This window comes from Acinonyx jubatus, chromosome C1, assembly GCF_027475565.1.
Source record: "Acinonyx jubatus isolate Ajub_Pintada_27869175 chromosome C1, VMU_Ajub_asm_v1.0, whole genome shotgun sequence".
Lineage (NCBI taxonomy): Eukaryota > Metazoa > Chordata > Mammalia > Carnivora > Felidae > Acinonyx > Acinonyx jubatus.
The window spans coordinates 208,537,696-208,558,954 of NC_069381.1; the positions used below are offsets into that span (position 1 = coordinate 208,537,696).

At 45.3% G+C, this 21,259-nt stretch overlaps 1 protein-coding gene across 1 annotated transcript in view; it reads right to left on the reverse strand.

Moving 5' to 3' along the window:
• The window catches only part of DNER (delta/notch like EGF repeat containing), a 312,842-nt gene that overhangs the window by 101,636 nt on the left and 189,947 nt on the right, over nt 1-21,259 (reverse strand). The window contains exon 6 of the mRNA XM_027048560.2: nt 13,273-13,426. Within this exon, the coding sequence (XP_026904361.2) occupies nt 13,273-13,426 (154 nt within the window). The remainder of the gene's footprint in view (nt 1-13,272; nt 13,427-21,259) is intronic.

Sequence of the window (21,259 nt, forward strand, 5' to 3'; positions counted from 1 at the left end):
TACATGTGTGGATGTGTGCGTTCTAACTCCTACAAGGTCGAGACTTGTTATTCCATTTCACAGGTGAGAACATTTGGGCTCAAGAGAGCAAGGTCCAGCTGGAGAGTGGCTCAACCTGCAATCGCACCCAGGACCACAGACTCCCAACCCCACATTTTTTTTACTCCTCGTGTGTGTTATACTTCCTTTTCATGAGGCTTTTTTATTTTTTTAACATTTATTTTCGAAAGACAGAGACAGAGTGAGCAGGGGAGGGGCAGAGAGAGAGAGAGAGAGAGAGAGGGAGAGAATACAAAGCAGGCTCCAGGCTCTGAGCTGTCAGCACACAGCCCGACACGGGGCTCGAACCCACAAATCACAAGATCATGACCTGAGCTGAAGTCAGGCACTTAACCGACTGAGCCACCCAGGCGCCAAGGTCAGCACGGAGGCAAGGAAGAGCGGGCAGGGAGCGGGTCTTAGCAGAGGAGAAAAGGACCTTCTGAGGGTCTCACGTGGTCCACAGTGGCTCCCTAGACAGGGGCGACACAGAGGAGCCGAGGCCAAGTCACTTGCCGGGGAAGCAGCGGTGGGGCACAGGGCAGGGCGCGGAACCAGCGGCTCGACAAGAATGGCAGCAGGGACAGCAGCCGACATTTGCTGGGTGAGCACGGCACAGGCACCGTGTTCCCTAAACCTCACAGCACCCCTGGAGTGCGGTGCCGTGGATTCCGTCAGCCTTCCCAGGTCACGGACAGGAAGCTGGACCCAGCGCAAGGAAGCGATTTCCCTCAAGTCCCAGGGGAAATGAGGCTTCTGGAAGCAGGGCGGGGGGACCGTGGAGAGGGCGGACGGCCTTATCGCAATCATTCAGGCAGAAGGAGACGACAGCCTGGATCAGGGCATGGGGGATGGGAGGGGAAGAGCTGGGGCAGGTGGGAAATCGCTGTAAATCGAGCAAACCTGGTGACTGGTCCAAAGGTAAGACGAGGGGCTTCCAGGCTGAGTGACAAGGGTGGTGAGGGCACCGTTGATAGAAACCAGAGCTCTGGAAAAGGTCAGGCTTGAAAGTGTGTGAGAGGCAGAGGGAGGGGAGCCCCGCAGGTCTGGGGTCGAGTCTGAGGAGGACATGAGCCGTTAGCGGCGCCTTGGTCCCAATTCCACTGGGGGTGCCGGAGCGGAGGCGACAGGCTGGAAGGAAGGGTCTGGAAGCCAGACACTTAGAGGCAACAGCTGAGAATGAGTGATTGCTGCGGAAGGCAGAGGGAGGTGGCAGCAGAGGGGCAAGATGGTGGCTCCTGAGAGAGAAAGGGGAAAGGAAGGAGGGGAGGAGGGTTGGACCGGTTTCAGGAGAACAGACACCACGCAAGCCAGGCGAGAAACAAGGACAAAGAAAGGACATGAGGACAAAGAAAGAGCCCTGGAAATTAGTGGGGAGGACACCACCAATAACCTTGGAGAGAAGCTTCATGATGTAAAGAGAAAGGAAGTGTAACTAAATGGGCAGGAAATCACAACATGGCCACAGATGGAGGTGTGGCAGTGATGAAGAAGATGAGGGGAGAGAGAAGGGGGGGAGGGGAGGGGGGAGGGGGAGGGGAGGAAGAGATCCACATATGGAAGCAGCAGCAGGCACTTCCTAAATTTCTGCCTGTTAAGGGGCTGGATTTAAGATGAGACCTCGGCACCGCTGCTGATGAGACCCCAAGGATGAAGTTAGAAGATGAAGGATGGCAGAGACAGAGAGACCGAAGAGGGCGGAAGCATAAGACCCTGGAGGAGGAGCGAAGGGAGATGGTAACCAGGGTAGGGTTCACAGTAGCACCATTCGCCACCACCAAACGGTGGGAACAACCCAAGTGTGCGCCAGTGGGTGAACAGATAAACACAAGGAGGGGTCTGCAGACAATGGGACATTATTCAGGCAGAAAAAGGAATGAAGCTACTTGCTACGACATGGATGAACCTTGAAAAGCCAGACACGAGGGGCCGCATAGCAAATAATTGAACTTACATGAAATGTCCAGGATGGGCAAGTCTATAGAGACCGGAAGTAGATCGCTGGTGGCCGTGGGCTGGGGGGAGGAGGTGGCAGAATCGGGGGGCAGCAGGCAAAGGGGAGAGGGCTGTTTTCTGGGGACACGACCGTGTTCTAAAATGGACTGTTGCAACTCTGTAAATATTCTGAAAATCACTGAACTGTACCCTTCGGCGGGGTGTGGATCGTATCTCAATGAAGCTGTTGTTAATGAAAACCTCTGGAGCCTTCCACATCTCCCCACGGCCACTCACACCCCCCACACACACCCCCAGCAAGTGTTACCAGCAACACCGTCACCATGTCCCAGACCCAAACTTCCACCGCTGACGGTACCACGGTGCTCCAGTCGCCGTTCTCTCTTGCCTGGAGAGTAGTCTCCCAATTTCCCCTCCCTATGTTTCTTCTTCACCAGGTTTCAGAGTGACCCTTTCAAGAGAGAAGTCAGATGGCTTGCCCTAGTTCACACTAGGGCTGTTGCTTTCACGATAGGATCCCTGTCCTTCCTCCGTGGCCCAGTCCAGCTTCCTTCCCAGCACCAAGTCTCATCATTGGCTCTTAGACACTGTGCACGTACTCCTGCCTCAGGACCTTTGCACGTGCCATTCCCTCTGCCTGGAGGCTATGCCCCCCAACAGTCACATCGTTCCCAAGCTCACAAGCTCATTGTATTCAGGTCTCTACACAAGCAGTTTCCCTTCAGAGAAGCCTCACCTGATCACCCTCATGCTCCCATTTCTTTTGATCTCTTCACCTGTTTAATTTTTCTTCATTGCACCTATCACTTCCTGACCCTCTCCCTTAACTACATACACACACACACACACACACACACACACACACACACACACCAAGAAACACACATGCTCACATTGTTGATTCCTCTCCCTCACTACAATGCAGCCTCCATGAGCATGAGGGCATTACTGTTTCACAGATGTAGTCCTGGCACCTGGCAAATTCCTGGCACGTAGGAGATACTTGATAAGCAATTGTTGAATGAATGAGCGAGCCTCACTATTTTAAAGGTAAGGACACCCGAGAGCTGAAAGGTTGGGAGGGTCACGCAAGGTCATTTAACTAGTAAATGGAAGGCGCTGGATTGAAACCCTGAGCAGCAGGTTACAGTTTGGTTTGTCCCCCGGTCCCAGCTGGCACCATCTCTTGTCCTGCGAGTGGGTGAAGAGCCATCATGGGTCATGCATTCGCAGCCCATCGGAGAGGGCCATGCCCTCTGCCCTGTTCGTAACTAATGGAAAATTCACAAACCCGTGAATATGTTGCAGTGAAATGTACTCTGACCCAAAGATGGACACAGAGTGGAGAGGCCTGAAATCCTGTCTCCCACAAGCTTGCAGACCTTGGTCAAGTCCTTCAGTCTCCTGGGGTCACCCCTGCTCTCCCTGCCCCATGACCAGAGACGAGCTCTGAGGTACCCTCCACTCGGAACCTCTGAACTAAGCCACGTGCAAAAACCCGCATTCACCTGCCGACACACTCACTTCCTGAGCTAAGTGAGGCTGGGTGTGAGGACCTACAGCCCATCCTACTCAGGGCTTGTCTCCAGGAGGAGGTGACCTGCTTCTGACTCACCAGTCAAAGGCATCTGAACACCTATCTGAATGACACTGGGTAGAGCTGGGACGGGAACACATGAGATGTTCTCTGTGCCTTGTAAATGCCAAGCTTTTAAAAAAAAATAGGCTGAAATCACCAATAAGCTGGAACAATGAAGGGCTCTGAAGTTGAAAAATGCTTTGTGCAAAATGCTAATAATATTTCGGCAGTGGCAGTTTGGAACATGCATCGCAGCTATCCTTTTCAGAAAAAGAAATAGCTCCTCTGAGGAAAAATTGTATTCTCAATATTAGAAGGCTTTTCTAAAATAAATCCTGATTAAGGAAGTTAAATTTCAATTTAATCAGGCATTCCACATTCACTAATGTGCAAGGCATGGGGTTTGACACTGACAGGGGATGGAGAAATCAAGAATTTCAGGCCAGCCACAATCTGGTGGGGCAGGTGAAAAACACATATGCTACACAGAGAAGCCCGATGAAGAGAGACAAGAAAATTGAGTCCCTACTGCGTATCTGTGTGCGCCTCATAGAGAATTTCATCTCGTTCTGTTCATTCATTCATTCATTCATTCAACAGATCTTTACTGAGCCCTACTGTGTGCCAGGCCCTGGGCTAGATACTGGAGATACAAGTCCACAGAACAGACCAAGAGCTCACGTTCTCATTTGGTATAATAGTAAGTCATGATGAGGGTTGCTGTAATCTTGCAGAGTCAGAGAAGCAGACCCAGAAAGGTGTGTGACTTGCCCAAAGAGTCCCACTAGAAAATGTTAAGGACACAGCAGGATTTGCACTGCTGGCTCTGGAACTGTAGTCCAGTGGGATAGGTAGGGGTCTAGTCCACAGCGCAGATGGGTGGGGTCTAGTCCACAGGGCAGATGGGTGGGGGTCTAGTCCACAGGGCAGATGGGTGGGGGTCTAGTCCACAGGGCAGATGGGTGGGGGTCTAGTCCACAGGGCAGATGGGTAGGGGTCTAGACCACTGACAAGTAGGAGTCTAGACCACAGAGCAGATGGGGGGGATCTAGTCCACGGGGCAGATGGGTGGGTGTCTAGTCCACACAGTAGATGGTTAGGGGTCTAGTCCACTGACGGGTAGGAGTCTAGACCACAGAGCAGATGGGTAGGGGTCTAGTCCACAGGGAAGATGGGTGGGGGTCTAGTCCATAGGGTAGATGGGTGGGGGTCTAGTCCATAGGGTAGATGGGTGGGGGTCTAGTCCACATGATAGATGGGTAGGGGTCTAGTCCACAGGGCAGATGGGTGGAGGTCTAGTCCACAGGGTAGACGGGTAGGGGTCTAGTCCACAGGGTAGATGGGTGGGGGTCTAGTCCACAGGGTAGATGGATGGGGGTCTAGTCCACAGGGTAGATGGGTAGGGGTCTAGTCCACAGGGTAGAGGCATAGGGATCTCGACCACTGATGGGTAGGAGTCTAGACCACAGGGCTAATGGGTAGGAGTCTAGACCACAGGGCAGATGGGTTGGAGTCTAGACCACAGGGAAGATGGGTAGGGGTCTAGTCCACAAGGTTGATGGGCAGGGGTCTAGTCCACAAGGTAGATGGGCAGGGGTCTAGTCCACAGGGCAGATGGGTGGGGGTCTAGATCACAAGGCTGACTCTAGCACCTGGGGCTCATGTAACCTCAGGAAACAAGGAGGGTCTCCAGGAAGCTTATTCTGGACCAGACAGTATGACACTGGAGCTAGATGGGAAACAAACAGGGAAAACAGCCCACATTTTAGGTCTAATTGGCTGGGATTTATGATTGCAATCTGGGCATTCTGCCTCCAGAGCCTGTGCTCTTAAATAGTATGCTATAATTTTAAAAAAGAAGAGCCCCTTCTGGTTCTGTCCTTCACATGAGTTTGCCACTTATTAATTCTCACATCTGGCCCAAATCCTGTTCACCTCATCATGGCCAACCACTGTCACTGGGGGAGTTCACAGCCTCTTTGTCACAAGAAAACCAAGTGGCCGCAACTATTTCTAAATATGGTGCTGTCCTTCAGAGAGTCTGGTAACTTCTGGCACCTCCCTTGCTTCTGTCCCTGTATGTGTTCTCTTAAGAGAGGTCTCAGAGCTTCTGATGAAATCCACACCACATCAATGTAAACAGAAGGCCACCAAGGGCTTGAACAAACTCTGTTGCCAAAGTCAATAACCTCCTCTTAGGTTCTCCTGAACTATTTGACGTTGTTGACAATCCCCTTCTTTTTGAAAACTATTGCAAGAAAGTTTCAAGAAAAATATCAATCACACTTGATAAAAAAATCCCCTGCCCCAAATGAAAATTTTATTGGCTATAATCTGTAATTCATTTTACATCATAGACACACGTATATGACATTTATCAATGTTTTCCTACTGAAAAAATCATCTCCTGCTTTCAAAAAATTGTAAAAAAAATCAAAAGGACAACTAAAGTAGAGTTTATTACTTAATCAACTCTACACCCAATCTGCCATATTCATACATCTCTAACTTACCATGACTCAAAAAAATTATATTTGTATGGACATTTGACATAGAACTGAAAGCAAAATATAAAAATATTAGCAAATTTGGATCTGAGCTTCTTCACTGATAATATTTTCACCAAGAAATGCTCTCCTATCAAGAGGAATAAGCATTCCATCAAGACAGCAATGTCGCCAAGGAGAGACTTTGTTGGGAGTTTTTGTTCTCTGGTGAGAAGAATCTGGTTCGAATTCATTCATTCATCAAACAAGGTAATTTCTCGTGATCAAATGCGCAACAACCAGAGCAAAGCAGGACAAACAGTTTTAAAGGAAAGCAGACTTCATATTCTTTGAGAGTTCTTATGCCATTTACCTGGGGCTTCAGAGGTCAATTAATTGATGTTAATTAACCTGTAAATAGTTCTTCCACAAAGAAAACGTATTTTTCCTATAAAAAATAAGTTTCTTGAGGATGTTCAGGACTAAATAAAGTAGAAAACTCATTTTGAGAAACCAGTCCTTTTTCTTTTGACAAAAGTGTGTAATACTGCTTCTCTTACGAAGACACCTGTTTGACGTGAGGACGCTGAAGGAAGTGACATGGGCCTGGGCCACATATCTGTACCAGGAAAGTGCTCAGCAAGATGCTGAAGAACATGGGCTTTGGAGGCAGGCAGAGGGCCTGGGTCAAGTCCCAGCCCCAACAGCTATTGGCATGTGCACCTGGTATGACAGAAACCATGCAAATGTTCACCTCGTCTCCTCTTCCTAGTCAAAGCCTCTGGGGGCTAAGTGACTGAATTCTGGCAAGTGGCATGTGGTGGGGGTGATATGAGATATTTCCAGGTGCTGCTCGCAGAACATCGCACCCAATCAGCTCCCTCTATCCTTCAGCAGTGACTGTGGAGGCCACCTCTGGATGGTGGCACCTTCATGACACAAAGGGACCTGGATCCCTGAGTTGTCACCTGGAGGGAAGTGCCTTCATCAGACTGTGACACGGGAGAAATTAACCTTTTCTTGGGAGCCACTGAGGTTTGGCGATTGATATATTATTGCAGCACAATCAAGTGTTACCCTAATATTCTTGGCCAAGTTACAAACTTCCTCATACCTCAGCTTTCTCATCTATAAAATAGGTATAATTAAGCCTGCTTAACTCAGAGATTGTTCTAAGAGCAACCTTGGAGAGCACTTAGCATGGGCCTGGCATGTGGTAAACAATAAGCATTAGCTATCTTGTGCGCACACACAGACAAGCATGCAAATACACATTAGCTATCCGTATGCGCACGCATGCACACACGCTTGCCTTGACTGCCCTGAAAAGCTCATGGAGAGGCAGAGCCGGAAGCTAGAAGTGGGAGGGGCTTATCCTGCAAGGAACACGAATTGAGAAGGTAGAGCCCTACTTAAGGAAACAGCAGGAAGAAGTCAGAAAGCAGACAAGCAAAGAGAGAGTGAGGGCACCAGGGTAACATTTCCTAAATCTCATCTAGCTCTGATCAGGATCTGCTCTAGAGCATAGCAGGAATGGAGGCCATGGAGAAGAGACCCACACAGGCCCAGCTCTGTGAAAGGCAAGGAAAGAAAGCTTTGGGGAGTCGGGGAGACCTTGACAGAGGCAGCGCGGCTGAGAGACCCCAGCCCGTGCGAGGCCACCTTATGTGAAAGACACGCTATAGATTCAAGGCCAGCAGGGAAGACAGAAATAGCTGCTGGGGTTCTACAACTGCCTTAAACTTGTACAAAACAAGAAAGGGCTCCTCATATGTGGAGGGATTTCCTCACAAGTGGAGAGAATCCTAAGCAAACCACACGCCTTTCAGGAAGAAGCTCACAGAACAACACATTCCAAATGCAGGGGAGATTATTTACACTATTTTATAAAGTTGTTTAAACTGTGACCAATGCACAAAGGCATCTATATCCTTAATAAAAATGTGTATTATTTCATGAAAATTGAGAAGTCCTCAATCTGTGATATTCAGGAAACAGGACAACTGTTAGAAATAGCTTATTAGAGGGGCACCTCGGAAGCTCAGTCAGTTAAGCATCTGACTCTTGATTTCGGCTCAGGTCACAATCCCAGGGTCCTGAGATCGAGCTCTGCATCAGGCTCCACACTGGGGCTGGAGCCTGCTTACGATTTTCCCTCTCCCTCTGCCCCTCCCTCACTTACGCTCTCTAGAAAGGAAGGGGAAGGGAGGGAGAAAGAGAAAGAGAAAGAGAGAGAGAGAGAGAGAGAGAGAGAGAGGGAGAGAAAGAGAAAGAGAAAGAGAAAGAGAAAGAGAAAGAGAAAGAGAAAGAGAAAGAGAAAGAGAAAGAAAGAGAAAGAGAAAGAGAAAGAGAAAGAAAGAAAAACAAATTTACAATGTGGTGTTATAAGATAGTTTTGTTGTTTTAATGGAAGAAAAAAAAGATGATCAGCTTATAAATCAAGATCAATTTGCCTGCCATCTCTTGGGTTCCTGATGAACTTACTGGCAATCACCAAACTCCCTGAGTCTATCTAAGTAGAATTATTAAAATTCATATTCTTAAAATGCAACTCCCTAGCCCTACATCAATTGAGAGTCAAAGTATTTTTTATTGTTATTGCTATTACTGTTATTCGAAGTCCCAATTCCCCAATTCCCCAAGGAGAATCCTGTATATCTGTATGTGCCTCATAGCCAGGATGTGCTATTAACATGGAAGATGTTAAGTCATCTTAGATAAAGGTGAAATCCTTTTCCCCACTAATAAGTAAAAATAATTAGATATGCTTCTGAAAATTTTCAAATCAGTGGGTAAATCATCACAGTGCAGAAACGCCTGAGAGTAAGCACAATTAAAAATGTATTAGGCTGGGCGCCTGGGTGGCTCAGTCGGTTGGGTGTCCGACTTCGGCTCGGGTCATGATCTCGCAGTCCATGAGTTCGAGCTCCGCATCGGGCTCTGTGCTGACAGCTCAGAGCCTGGAGCCTGCTTCGGATTCTGTGTCTCCCTCTCTCTCTGACCCTCCCCCATTCATGCTCTGTTTGTCTCTGTCTCAAAAATAAATAAACATTAAAAAAAAAAATTAAAAAAAAATGTATTAGGCATCCAGTCATTCCTAACTCTGTCAGTAGCTTTGTAGCAGGTGGGACACAATATAAAGTTTCAAATATTACATATTTACACAAATGGGGTATTTTCAAAAAAGAAGAAAAATAAAATTACAGTAAAAGATGAAATTAGCTCCCTATCTCAAGAAACATATACAAAAATAAAATTCATACTAAATAAAGGCTGGCAAAATTGAATTTTTAAATGCTTACTGGAAAATATAGGTTAATATCTTTTAGTTCTCCAGGTAAAGAAATACTTTCTTAAATAGTACATAAAATGTAGTAACTAGAGAAGTGTGCAGAATACAATAAAAATGTCCATTCATCAAAAGACCCCTCAAAGCGAAAAGACAGCTTACGAAGGAGAAAATACTTGCAGTTCATACAGCTGACAAATGGTTAGGATCAAAAAGAAACAAAGGACACTTACCAACCAACAAGAAGAACACACACACACACACACACACACACACACACGAGCAAGAGATAGGAAAACAGTATTTCATAGAAAAGACACACACGTGGCTAATAAACATATGAAGAGGAGCTCGGGGTCACTAGTGAGCCACAAAATACAGAAACCACAATGAGACACCTTTTCGCACCCATTCAGTCAGCAAAAATGAAAACTTCTGATACTACAAAACATTGAAGAGGGTGTGAATTCACAAGACCAATTATGCATCACACGTGGGAGTATATAAGAGCGTGACCACTTTGGGAAACCCTCTGACATGACACCCCCCGCCAAAGTGATCAACTACGTAGCCTATATTCCAACAACTGCAGTCCTAGGTATATACCTAAAACAATCTCCAGCACACAGACGACCAAAGATACATACCCAAATGTGCCTGTCAGTCCCGGTCCATAGGGGAATAGGAGAATGGAATTTGATACAGCAGTCCAAAAGAACGAGCTCAAAAATATGGACACATCTCATGAAAAAAGAAAGCACCAGAGAATTACATGCATGATACCATAACATGACTCATGCATGGCACGGTTTTTATAAACATGAAAACAATTAAAGTAAAACTAAATTCTTCTATGAAAACATGTAAATAATCTAACTTTACAAAAAGGAAAACCAAGGACAGATCAACTCAAGATTCAGAGTGATCATTCCCTGCAGATGGGAAGGGGAAGTCCAGGAGTGGGCTAATGAGGAAACTATTTGACTAGTTACGGGGTTGAACTTCTGGGTTGTTTTTTTTTTTAATTTTTTTTCTTAATGTTTTTATTTATTTTGAGACAGAGAGAGACAGAGCATGAACAGCGGAGGGGCAGAGAGAGAGGGAGACACAGAATCGGAAGCAGGCTCCAGGCTCTGAGCCATCAGCACAGAGCCCGATGCAGGGCTCAAACCCACAGACCGTGAGATCATGACTTGAGCCGAAGTCGGACGCTCAACTGATTGAGCCACCCGGGCGCCCCTGAACTTCTGGTTTTGATGTTGGTTTCACCAGGGATTATTACATTATTAAAATAGCTAAGAAGATATACAAAAGCAGATTGCAGACAAAATGAGAGAGTGTCACCAGCCAAGCATTATGACCGTTCCAATTCTGTGCACATGAGCTCCTTTAATAAAAGGGACTTTTAATAAAAAGTCTGTTCCCTTTGAGAACAGACTTAGGTAAAATATCAAACTGAAATCATTCCAGTCCAGACAGTGACAAGCTCCACCCACCAACCCTGACTGGGACTATTTATAGAAGGTTCGTTATTTGTTCTAACACGACTTACAAAGCGGAAATTGAAAACATCTTAGAGATCCATCACTAGATGGATTAAAACATGAGGCCATGTTCATATGCTTTCATTAATTCACCTCATCAGCACATTGACAGAGTGCCCACAATTTGTCAGACACTGTGGGACACGGTGATGAGCTAGACCGACTGGGGCCCCACTCCCATGGGGTTAACTCTGGTGGGGAAGACAGGCTATAATCAAGAGATCACATGTGTAAATGTGCCCTGAAAACAGATGAGGGCTGTCAAAGAAAGGAGCCTGGGGTTATGGAAGGGAAAGACGGAGGGAGACTAGCTCAAACCATTTAGTGACACTTCCCCGGGGACAGGGGGCATTTAAGAGAGATCTAAAACAGAAACTTGGTGGTATTTATCTAGGCGGAAGGAAGGCAGAAGAGGGGCTGCGTAGGAACACAGAAGCGAGACAGGCCTGCAGCAGAAGGGAGCTCAGGCTGTCAGGGAGATGAAAGGCCGAGGTGGCCAGACCCAGAGCACGGTGGGCAGTGCGGTGAGATGGGGCTGGAAAGGCGGGTGAGCAACAGGTCACAGAGGAGGATGAGGCTGAGGATATCGGTCTATTTCCAAAGAGCAATGGAAGAAGGGGTTTAAGTAGGAAGGCAACTACATCAGATCGGCACTGGGAAATGATCGCCTGCCACCATGAGGAGAATGGAAGGTGTGGGGACAAAAGCCGGTGCTCACTTTAACAGGATCACTCTGGTTCGGTGTACAGCATGCTCGGGAGAACACGGAGAAGCCGTGGGAGGTACCCCAGTAGCACAGACAAGGGGCAGAGGCAGCTAGCTTAGGGGTAGCGTTAGTGGGGCTGCGGAGAGGGCGGTAGACTTGAGAGGGCTCTAGGCAGTAAAAACGGAGACCGCTTGGAGGTAGAAGGGGTGTGGACAGTGAGGGACAGGGAGGCACCCAGGACGACTTGCAGATACATGTACAGCTGATGGAAATAGACGGGACACTGGAAGCTGAGCAGAGTGGGGCTGGGGCATGATGAGCTCAACTGTGCAATGGCTGAGCTTAAGGTGGCCCGGGACATCTCAAGGGGGATGTCAAGTAAGCAGTAGATAAGGGGGGGTCTGGAGGGAGTCTGACCTGGAGATACAAATTTAGGAGACACGCTGTGCGACTGTTGAGATGAATGAGGCAAATCCATACGTAGTGACGTGAAAGGTTGTCTATGATGTACTGGCAAATACACACATACTACAATCACTTTTTTAAAAAAGCGTATAGAAAAATAACCATCTGATGTCCAAGAGAAATATACACACTCACCTGTAGATGCGCGTGCACACACACACACACACACACTGGGTCTGGAAAGAATTTATCAGGTTATTTACCTATCCCTGTGATCGATCTTTTGGTTGGAAGAGATGAGTGAAGAACTTTCACGCATTCGTATAAACCTTAGCATCGTTCGGTCCCGTTTCGGACAGTGAGCACTTCCATCACTCCACCTGCCCCTTCTCTCTATCCCTCTGGCCTTCCCCAACTCCCACCTCCTCCTGAATCCCCACCCAGGGGCCAATGTTGGCAACAGGCCGAGATGGAAAAGGAAAGGTGATGCCAGGTCTGCACATTATCTTATAGTGAAAAAGGAGAAATTTGGGGTTCGCTTTTAAGCTGTATCGAAAGAGCGTATCAGAATGTTCACGGTAATGCCATTCCTGCTCCTTGAGGGCTGATAACTGAATTGGCTGAGCAGTTAAGTCAATCGAGATGACTGTGGAACACAGAAGTCTGTGGGCATACTGGCTTCTGTGTTCTCCTACTGGCCACCCACTGTGCCCCAAGGATTCAAAAGTCTCATGTAAAACCCACGAATCCCTCACACTGATCAAAGAACGTTGAAGACCTCCCCCACTGTGGAGAACAGTGTACCAAGAACTCGGCTTAATGAACACACATGAACAAAAGGAAATTAACAAACACGGGAGGATGAGGTGGCTTTACATAGCACCCCGCACAGTTTATTCTAGATTTTTCTTGTTACTAAGCATAATCACCCAGCACAGTCCCAGTCTACACTCAGTGTGTATTTGCAGGATTGTTTCTGAAATGTCCAGACCTCTCTTTGACCAAGCATATCATCATCCCAGAACAAAAATGGAGGACCGCTAAGCCAGAAGCATCCTAATGTCAGAAAGCAAGCCAAGGAACAATAATGTCTATCCCCATGTGGATTTCCTTCTTCCATCCTTCTTCAAATGAAGCACACATCGATAGCATCAAGTGAGATCTTCAAGTTGCCTTGTCTAACAGCTAGACAATGCGTTGCTTACGCGTCCTTAATGTGTATATTCTACAGAGAGATACGTAGTAACCATTATCTATGGAAATCATACCAGCAAGGCAGACGCAGGTGAAATTGCTCCCGTCTTGTTTTTCATTTGCATCTATGCAGCTGGCGTTGTTCTGGCAAGGCTCCTTCTGGCAAGCATCAAATTCTTCACAGAAAGTGCCCACATACTGATCATCACAGCTACAGGAAAAAGTTGCCTGAGAACACAAACATATCATATATGTTACCTGAGTCCTCTAAAATGTATGCTTTGGCTCTAAAATGTAACTCAAAGTTCAAAGGCACGGCTTCGTTTTATAATTACACCAATACTGAATGTTTTCATCACATCACTTATATTTTGATCTGATTACAATCATAGCTTTGAGAGATATTGTATGTATGTCCTTACATTTTAATTTCAAACATTTACTTTTCTCATTCTTTTTTATTGATATTTATCCCAACCATTTTCAATCTTACTAAAAATAGAAGTGGAAAAGATAACTGTACTTTAAGCAAAAATGAAGTTTTGCTGACCTGACATGGAAATGACGGTTTTGCTAGAGCAGATACATTGTGCTATAGCCATTAAATTAGATGTCATGCCAGCCAGCTAAAATCCTTCAGCACAGTCAGCACTTGCAACAAAAAAAAAACAAAAACAAAAACAAAAAAAAATCATCAAATGTCCGACTCTGACCACCTTCCAGAGCACTGAAAGAATTTACTGAATCACCCTGTAAATTAGCCTCAACGTACAGCTATGCAGATGATCTGAGAGCAAGGGAAAAGAAAAGGAGTATAATCCAAGTAAACTTTTTGTTTGGTTTATATCACTGCTATCTTGGTAACAAGACCATTAACTCAGAGCACTACATTTGGTTGGGAGCTTCATTTCTGAGAGAGTTGTAAAATCCAAGTAAAACCGAGCCCTCCTGCTCTCAAGGCCTTAGTGCCTGAAGGTGGCAACCATCTAAAAGAAACACTAATCTGGCCCCAAGTCCCGTGTGAAGCAACGTATGTTGTTACTGCAGATCTTCATGAAGAGGGGAATGGAGGAAACAAAGGAACAATGTATGAGCAAAGCTTACTACTTACAAAAACTCAAAACAAAACAGAAAAAAGCACCTTCCCAGCATTCCCCAAGCCCCTACGTGAGGCAGGTGTTCAAATCTCTACCCATCCAAAGCCCCACCCACAGACTCTCCCAAGCCCACCCTTCTTCTCACCTCCTCCTCCCCAGTCCCAGCCCTCTGCCTCCAATCTCAGACAGAGACTCTTCCCTCTTCTCCAGGTGTTATTAACTCAGAATCCCCACCCGGGTCCCTGACCCCCAAGCACACCACGGTGCCTTCCTTCCTCCTGAAGGAGGAAACGTCTCCATTCCTCTCTTTAATATATATGTATATATTTGCCTCTCAATCAAGTTTAATAGTTCTTGCCCATTTCTTGATACATGTACTACTGCATATTTAGATTTCTTTGTAGCTACCGTTAATGAGCTACAAAACATTCTCCTCATCCTTTTCTGATAATACCCATCATACTTCTTAGCGGTTTTTACGGACATATAAAATGCTAGAGTTATATTACTGGCCATCATGCTGAACTCTCACTACAGATCAGAGCTTTTACTTGATCCTCTTGGTTTTTTTAAGATAAAACAACCCTGCCCCAAAGTGCATATCAGTTGCAAATAATGATAATGCCCCCTTCCCTTCTCCAGTCCTCACGGTTGCATTGGTGGCTCTTCTAGAATAAGCTTGATTTCAAAGGGAGGTCTGCAGAATTTACCACTAAGTAGAAAACTGGAACAATGACTGAATTGTATCAAATGCCATTTTAGCTTCTTAAAAAACAATAATCTCTTTCTTTCGGTCCTTGACCTAGCAATCTGTGAATGTTCAAATGCCCTACTCCTCACCCCACCTTGCATTCCTAGAAGGAACACCCCAGAGGCATTATGCAAACTTGTGTTATGGATGCATTCTATTTGGAGCTATACTTTGAGCGCTTTCCATTTAACCTGCCCCATCCCAACAGACTCTTTTTCTAAGAAAGGCTGTCCTGTGCACAGTGAGATCATAGTTTATACCATAATAAGATGCTCCTCACCAAAAGTGACCAAACCAGGAGTGGATGGACCCCTGACCTCAGCAACCAAGCAAGAGGCCAGACGGTCACACATGACATTTAGCTGGACCAAACTGCCAGGTTTTATGTAGGTGTGTTTCTTTTGTTAATTGAATGCATTTTCGTTAAGGGAATATGAGAAATCCTTGTAATCTGCATAATCAACTCTTTTTAAGTTTCAGAACGCATTCTTCAATTATATGTTAGAAACCAGAACAAGTAGAATAAAAGCAATGGCTTTTCTTCTTAAGTTAGAGTTAAATTTTCTGCCTTCTGTTTCCATCCTCTCTCACACCTCTTTGGGGCAAATGGAAAATTCCCTCTGCCTGTAGCAACAGTTGACTTCTTGTCTGGTTTCTCATGATACTGTGAGTTTTCTTCCCTTTGTGTGTGTTTGCACAGACTCTATAGTTGGAAGCTGGGAGAAGTTGCATCAAGGACTGTTAGAAAGGCAGCCTTGTAAATAGGAAACTCTTTTTCTAGAACTATCTGCTAAGGAAAATCTTGTCCTTGTCCAAATGTGCAACACAACGCACCTTGGATATCTTCAGAGATGTGTCTCGAGCCCTTTGTGCATCTGTGGATTTACGACTGCCTTTGAAATGTAAACACTGTGCATGTCCAGCTCGTACAATTCCGAAAAGGGTCTCAGCATCATAATAAATTATTATGTGTCATTATTTCTGGCAGCTGTCTTCTAAAATTTACTTGGTTTGTATCCAGAAGTTCCACGTTACAGATCAATTTCCTTGGCTACTTGGGGGATGTAGTTTGCATATAATTCTTCTGTTGTGTCCCATGGAAAATATGTTGCTGGTGGAAATAAACTATTAAAAGCCCCAAATCAAATATCTTCAAGTTATCTTTGATTGACTCTAAAGCTAAAACAGAAGCCGCACATTTTGTTTTGCTTTGTTTTCAGCAGAAAGCTGGAAAGAAACTTCAAGAAACTGTTGAAACAATGGTTTTTGACCAAGAAAAACCACAGAATTGATTCTTAAACTTTGGCTGATGGATCAGGAAGAAGATTAAGAAATTGTTTACATACCCATGACCACAAGATGTTAGTGAGGTTTTTATGTATTCTGTATCATACGTCCATAACATTAGATTTCTTCCTAAGTCTATCTTCTAAGAACAACCAGCTTTCCTATATCGAGAGGTCTGTTTTACTACTTGCAAGACTTGATTTGTAAGAAGCATGAATGTGTATTAGGAAACTATGTTGTTGGCATATTTGCTGTGGAAACCAGTGATCAGTGAAAGCTGTAAACTGTTACACCAACCTTGAGAAGTTTCACCCACTATAATATCACTAATTAGGTCCAATTCACTTAACCAGCACAAAAGACAAAACGGACTTACTTAAAACTAGTCGGTTAGCGAAATTACAGAAACATATTTCCTTGCAAAGTTATTGTGTAGTTCTACGTAAAAGGACTTTTCAAGTAAAATGAAAAGAGATTAATTTCAAAGCCCAGTGCAGAGTCTCAATTTTCCTCAACAGTTTGAAGTCAAATATTCCATTTGTGCATTAATGAAACTTTCTAAGTGGGAGGAAGCTCACTTTGAAAAGGTCCAGGTTTAAAAAGCTTCCGTCACACCTGCATTCGTCTATTCATCCACACGGGCACTGTCCTTGGTCCTGGAAGCATAAACATGCAGAGGACTATCTCTTAGAAATTATCATCTAGTGTACTGTGGCTGACAATAAATAAAACAAACAGGTAAACAATATAGTGAATGAGGTGATAAATGCCACGGGGAAAAATAAAGTAGGGAAGGGGAAGAGAAGGTCCCTATAAGAAACATCCCTCTTAAACCTCCTATTATTGTATTTTCTGAAAGGACTCTGGTGAGAACATTTTGTGCCATACATCACTTGGTGCCTCCTTTATAAAGTCCTGCCCAGGAAAATTCGCTCATTTAAGTGCCAGTAAAAGTTATACTAGTGGTGAGAGCTGATGTTTTGTCCTCGTGAACAACATGGACCATGTGACTGCCCAGGTTTCCTCCTTTTTGATTTGGCTGTAGTATGCTCTGTCTACGGCAAGTTCACCTTGAACACCCACTTAGGGTTCTGTGACCTATATGGCTACTTCCTCTTCCTGACTTGGATATTGCATTCTAACTTAGATCTTCACTGACTCTGACTTATTTTTTTTTGTATTTTTTAATATTCCAACTTTATGAAATATGGAGTCAAATGTCTGATAAGCCCATATTCCCCAGCAAAGCACAGAACGCCCTTGGCAATCTAGCCCCATCTACTTTTTCTGTCTCATTCCCTGCAATTTTCACTTCTCAGTAAAGCCTAATTGTCATGAACAAATGATCCCACAGAGACACGTTTTCCGAAGAGCTTTCTCTCTCTCTGTCAGGAATCGGAATTCATCGTTCTACTTTACCCTCCCTTAAACAAAGTACACAGAAAACACACTTATCTCTTTTTGGTGTCCCAGTGATATCAGCATGAACATAAAAGTCCCAGCTGACTAGACAGTGAATCTCATTGTTTATGGAGCTTGCTTACGTTGAATTTCCTCATTAATCTTCACCACATCTGTCAGGTGGCTATTATCAAACCTATTTTAGGAACTTAACAGACTCAACAGAGAGGACAGATACATTCTGGAAGGTGTCCCAGCCAGCAAGTATAAGGTCAAGGCTTAAACCTGCATCATCGACTCCAAACCTTTTCCACTCATAGCTGGATATTGTCCTATCATCACCATGATGGTCTGTGTATCCCAAGTGCATGTGGGGCGCCCTTCACCCTGACTCTAAAAATAACCCCAACAACTGTGGTATTTTGGTTCTTGCTCCAGATTGTCTGGTTTGTCTACCTCCTCTCTTGCTGTCTGGCTGCCTTCCTTATCAGCATGATTGTCCTTTTGATTCACTGATTCTAATTTCTCTTAGTCTTAAGAATAATGTCAAATTTATTCAAATGAGGTTTCAAAATAGAGTAAAAATATCCATCCTGAGGGCTGAAAGTATCTCTTGTACATAAAGTGCCTCATCACTCATGGACACACTTGAAAACTTTGATTAGAAAATTCTTCACCAGAATTGGAGGTCCTTGACATCTAGAACTTTAGTTACTCATACATAATAGATGCCTGAGTGTTCACTGAATTGAGCTGACTTCCTAACAGGCTGTTTGAGGGTAGCCTCGAAGGACATTTCTGTGCAAGTAAGGGGTCTTCTACTTCCTTGTCTATCTCTGAGGGTCTTGCGTTCTGCTAAGATGGCATCACAGCCATAATCCACACATTCTTACTCCAGGGGATACTGGGACAGAAGTTGGGGGATAAGTCCCAAGCCAAAAGGTGACTAATGGGCCCCTAAACCCCTGAAAATGGAAAGGAGATTATTTGAGCCACTCCTGGCCAAAGACTCCCTGGACTAATTTCCACTTCCATCAGGGACCAGTCTGGTTGCAAACAACATCTGGGCTATTCGCAGTGAAATGTATGAACATCTGCAAGGTCAAAACTCTAGCTAATGAACCGCTAGTTGTTGGAAAAAGGAGACACAGACATGTTGGTTTGCCAAATTACTCTCACTTTTATAAATGTTCAAAAATCTCCACAGTAAGAAATTTTGTTGGGGGGCGCCTGGGTGGCTCAGTCGGTTAAGCATCCGACTTCGGCTCAGGTCATGATCTCACAGTCTGTGAGTTCAAGCCCCACATTGGGCTCTGTGCTGACAGCTCAGAGCCTGGAGCCTGCTTGGGATTCTGTGTTTTCCTCTCTCTCTGCCCCTCCCCTGTTCATGCTCTGTCTCTCTCTGTCTCAAAAATAAATAAAAACATTAAAAAAATTTTTTAATAAAAAAAAAGAAATTTTGTTGTTTTGGGGGCACCTGGGTGACTTGGTTGGTTAAGCATCCAACTTCAGCTCAGGGCATGATCTCATGGTTTGTGAGTTTGAGCCCCACATTAGGCTCTGCGCTGTGCTAATAGCACAGAGCCTGCTTCAGATTCTCTCTTTCTCTCTCTGCCCCTCCCCTGCTCACACTCGCTCTCAAAAATAAATAACTAAACATTTAGGAAGAAAAAAAAGAACTTCTGTTGTTTTTATGTAAGCATCTGGCTGAGTCTCAAGGAAGGAAAGACACAACTTTGGCAAATGAGAATCACACTCCGTATCACGTGTCCAGATCCTCCCTGTGCAATCTGCTAGTGCCTTTACAGTAGGGATGCTGTGGAGAACATTGTGTGCACATCACTGAGTCCTCCACGTGTGAGGTCCCACTCCAGAAACTGATTTCGTATCCAGAACACCAGGAGAAGCACCCCTTGCCCTAGACTGACATGCATGCTTTCTTCTGTGGACAACATGAATCATGTCACAGATTCCCTCTAAACAGCAGAGTCTTCTGGAAGAGCAGCTCAGCCAATCCTGCGCGGGGGAAGGCGGGCCGCCTCTCAGCTTCCCCAGCACACAGAGGTCAGGAGCAGGGCACACCCAGCCCAGGGCTCCAACAGGAGAGCAATTCCTGCTTAGAGAAGACCTCTCTAAACCAGTTCTCTAGATGCTGGCAGGGTCAGGAAGTAGAGTCTGTTTCCTAGCAAGAGAAATCTCTGGAATCTTTCTGCTCCTAGTTAATGAGGGAGCCCAAGTGCAACTGTCCATGAAAATGATTCCCTGAGTAGGGGATCTCTGTAGACCCTCTTGCAGAGAGCTTACACTGCCGTGAGTGCACTTTAGGAAAAGGAGGCAGGGAGTCCCCACTGCCTAGTGTAATAACACAGGAGGGCTCAGATTCCAGCCTGAGCTGTCCCATCACCCCCAAAATGCACTGACTCTGAATCTGTGGACATGGAAGCCACAGAAGCCTCATCCTGGCGGTCCTCAGCCAAGGACCTATTATTCCAGCTCCTAGGAATCTGACTGGATGGTCGTTTGGGTCTGAAAACACATAGCTGACAAACACTAAAACTTAGATAAAAAGGATTAACCATAGCACACATTTTTGTTTGGTTAAGCATAGGTGAGCTATAACTGAAGGCTCAGAACACTAGTCTAGCATGCTCTTTTAGACAAGTAGAATTAGCCTTTTACTAAACCCAGATTTGGTATTTCAAGAGGCAGAAATGATTATCTGGATGTAAAATTTAAGACACTACCTGAGAATGCTTATTATGATATAAAAATCCCTACACATGCCTTTTTTTGAGCCCAGGCCACACATAGACCCCTGGAGCCCAGCCATAGAGAAAAAGTGTTGCCTACTGCTGGGAACACAGTAAGCTATCTCAAAGGGAAACTCACTATGAATTACATTTTTAAAATTTTTGTCTATTGGCTGGGTCTTACTGCTCATTCATTACACATATAATTTAAACAATATGCTTGAGTTTGCTTATGGCTCACAATCTTATTTGTCATTAGCCTCAGACATACTATTGCTCTTCTATTTGGGTTCATTCATCTCAAACACAGCAGCTTATTTAAATACAAAAAGTAAGCTTGGAAAACATGCAGATCGGGGCATCTGTGTGGCTCAGCTAGTTAAGCGTCCGACTCAATTCAGGCTCTGGTCATGATCTCACAGTCATGAGATGGAGCCCCAAGTTGGACCCTGCACTGGGCATGAAGCCTGCTTGGGATCCTCTCTCTGCCCCTCCCCTGCTCGCTCTCTCTCTCTCTCTCTCAGGAAGGTAAGAAGGAAGGAAGGAAGGAAGGAAGGAAGGAAGGAAGGAAGGAAGGAAGGAAGGAAGGAGATAGATGGGAGGGAGGAAGGAAGGAAGAAAGAAGAGAGAGGGAGGAAGGAAGGCAGAGAGGGAGGGAGGGATGAAGAATGGGAAGGAAGGAAGGAAGGAAGGAAGGAAGGAAGGAAGGAAGGAAGGAAGGAAGGAAGGAAGGAGGGAGGGAGGGAGGGAGGGAAGGAGGGAGGGAGGGAGGGAG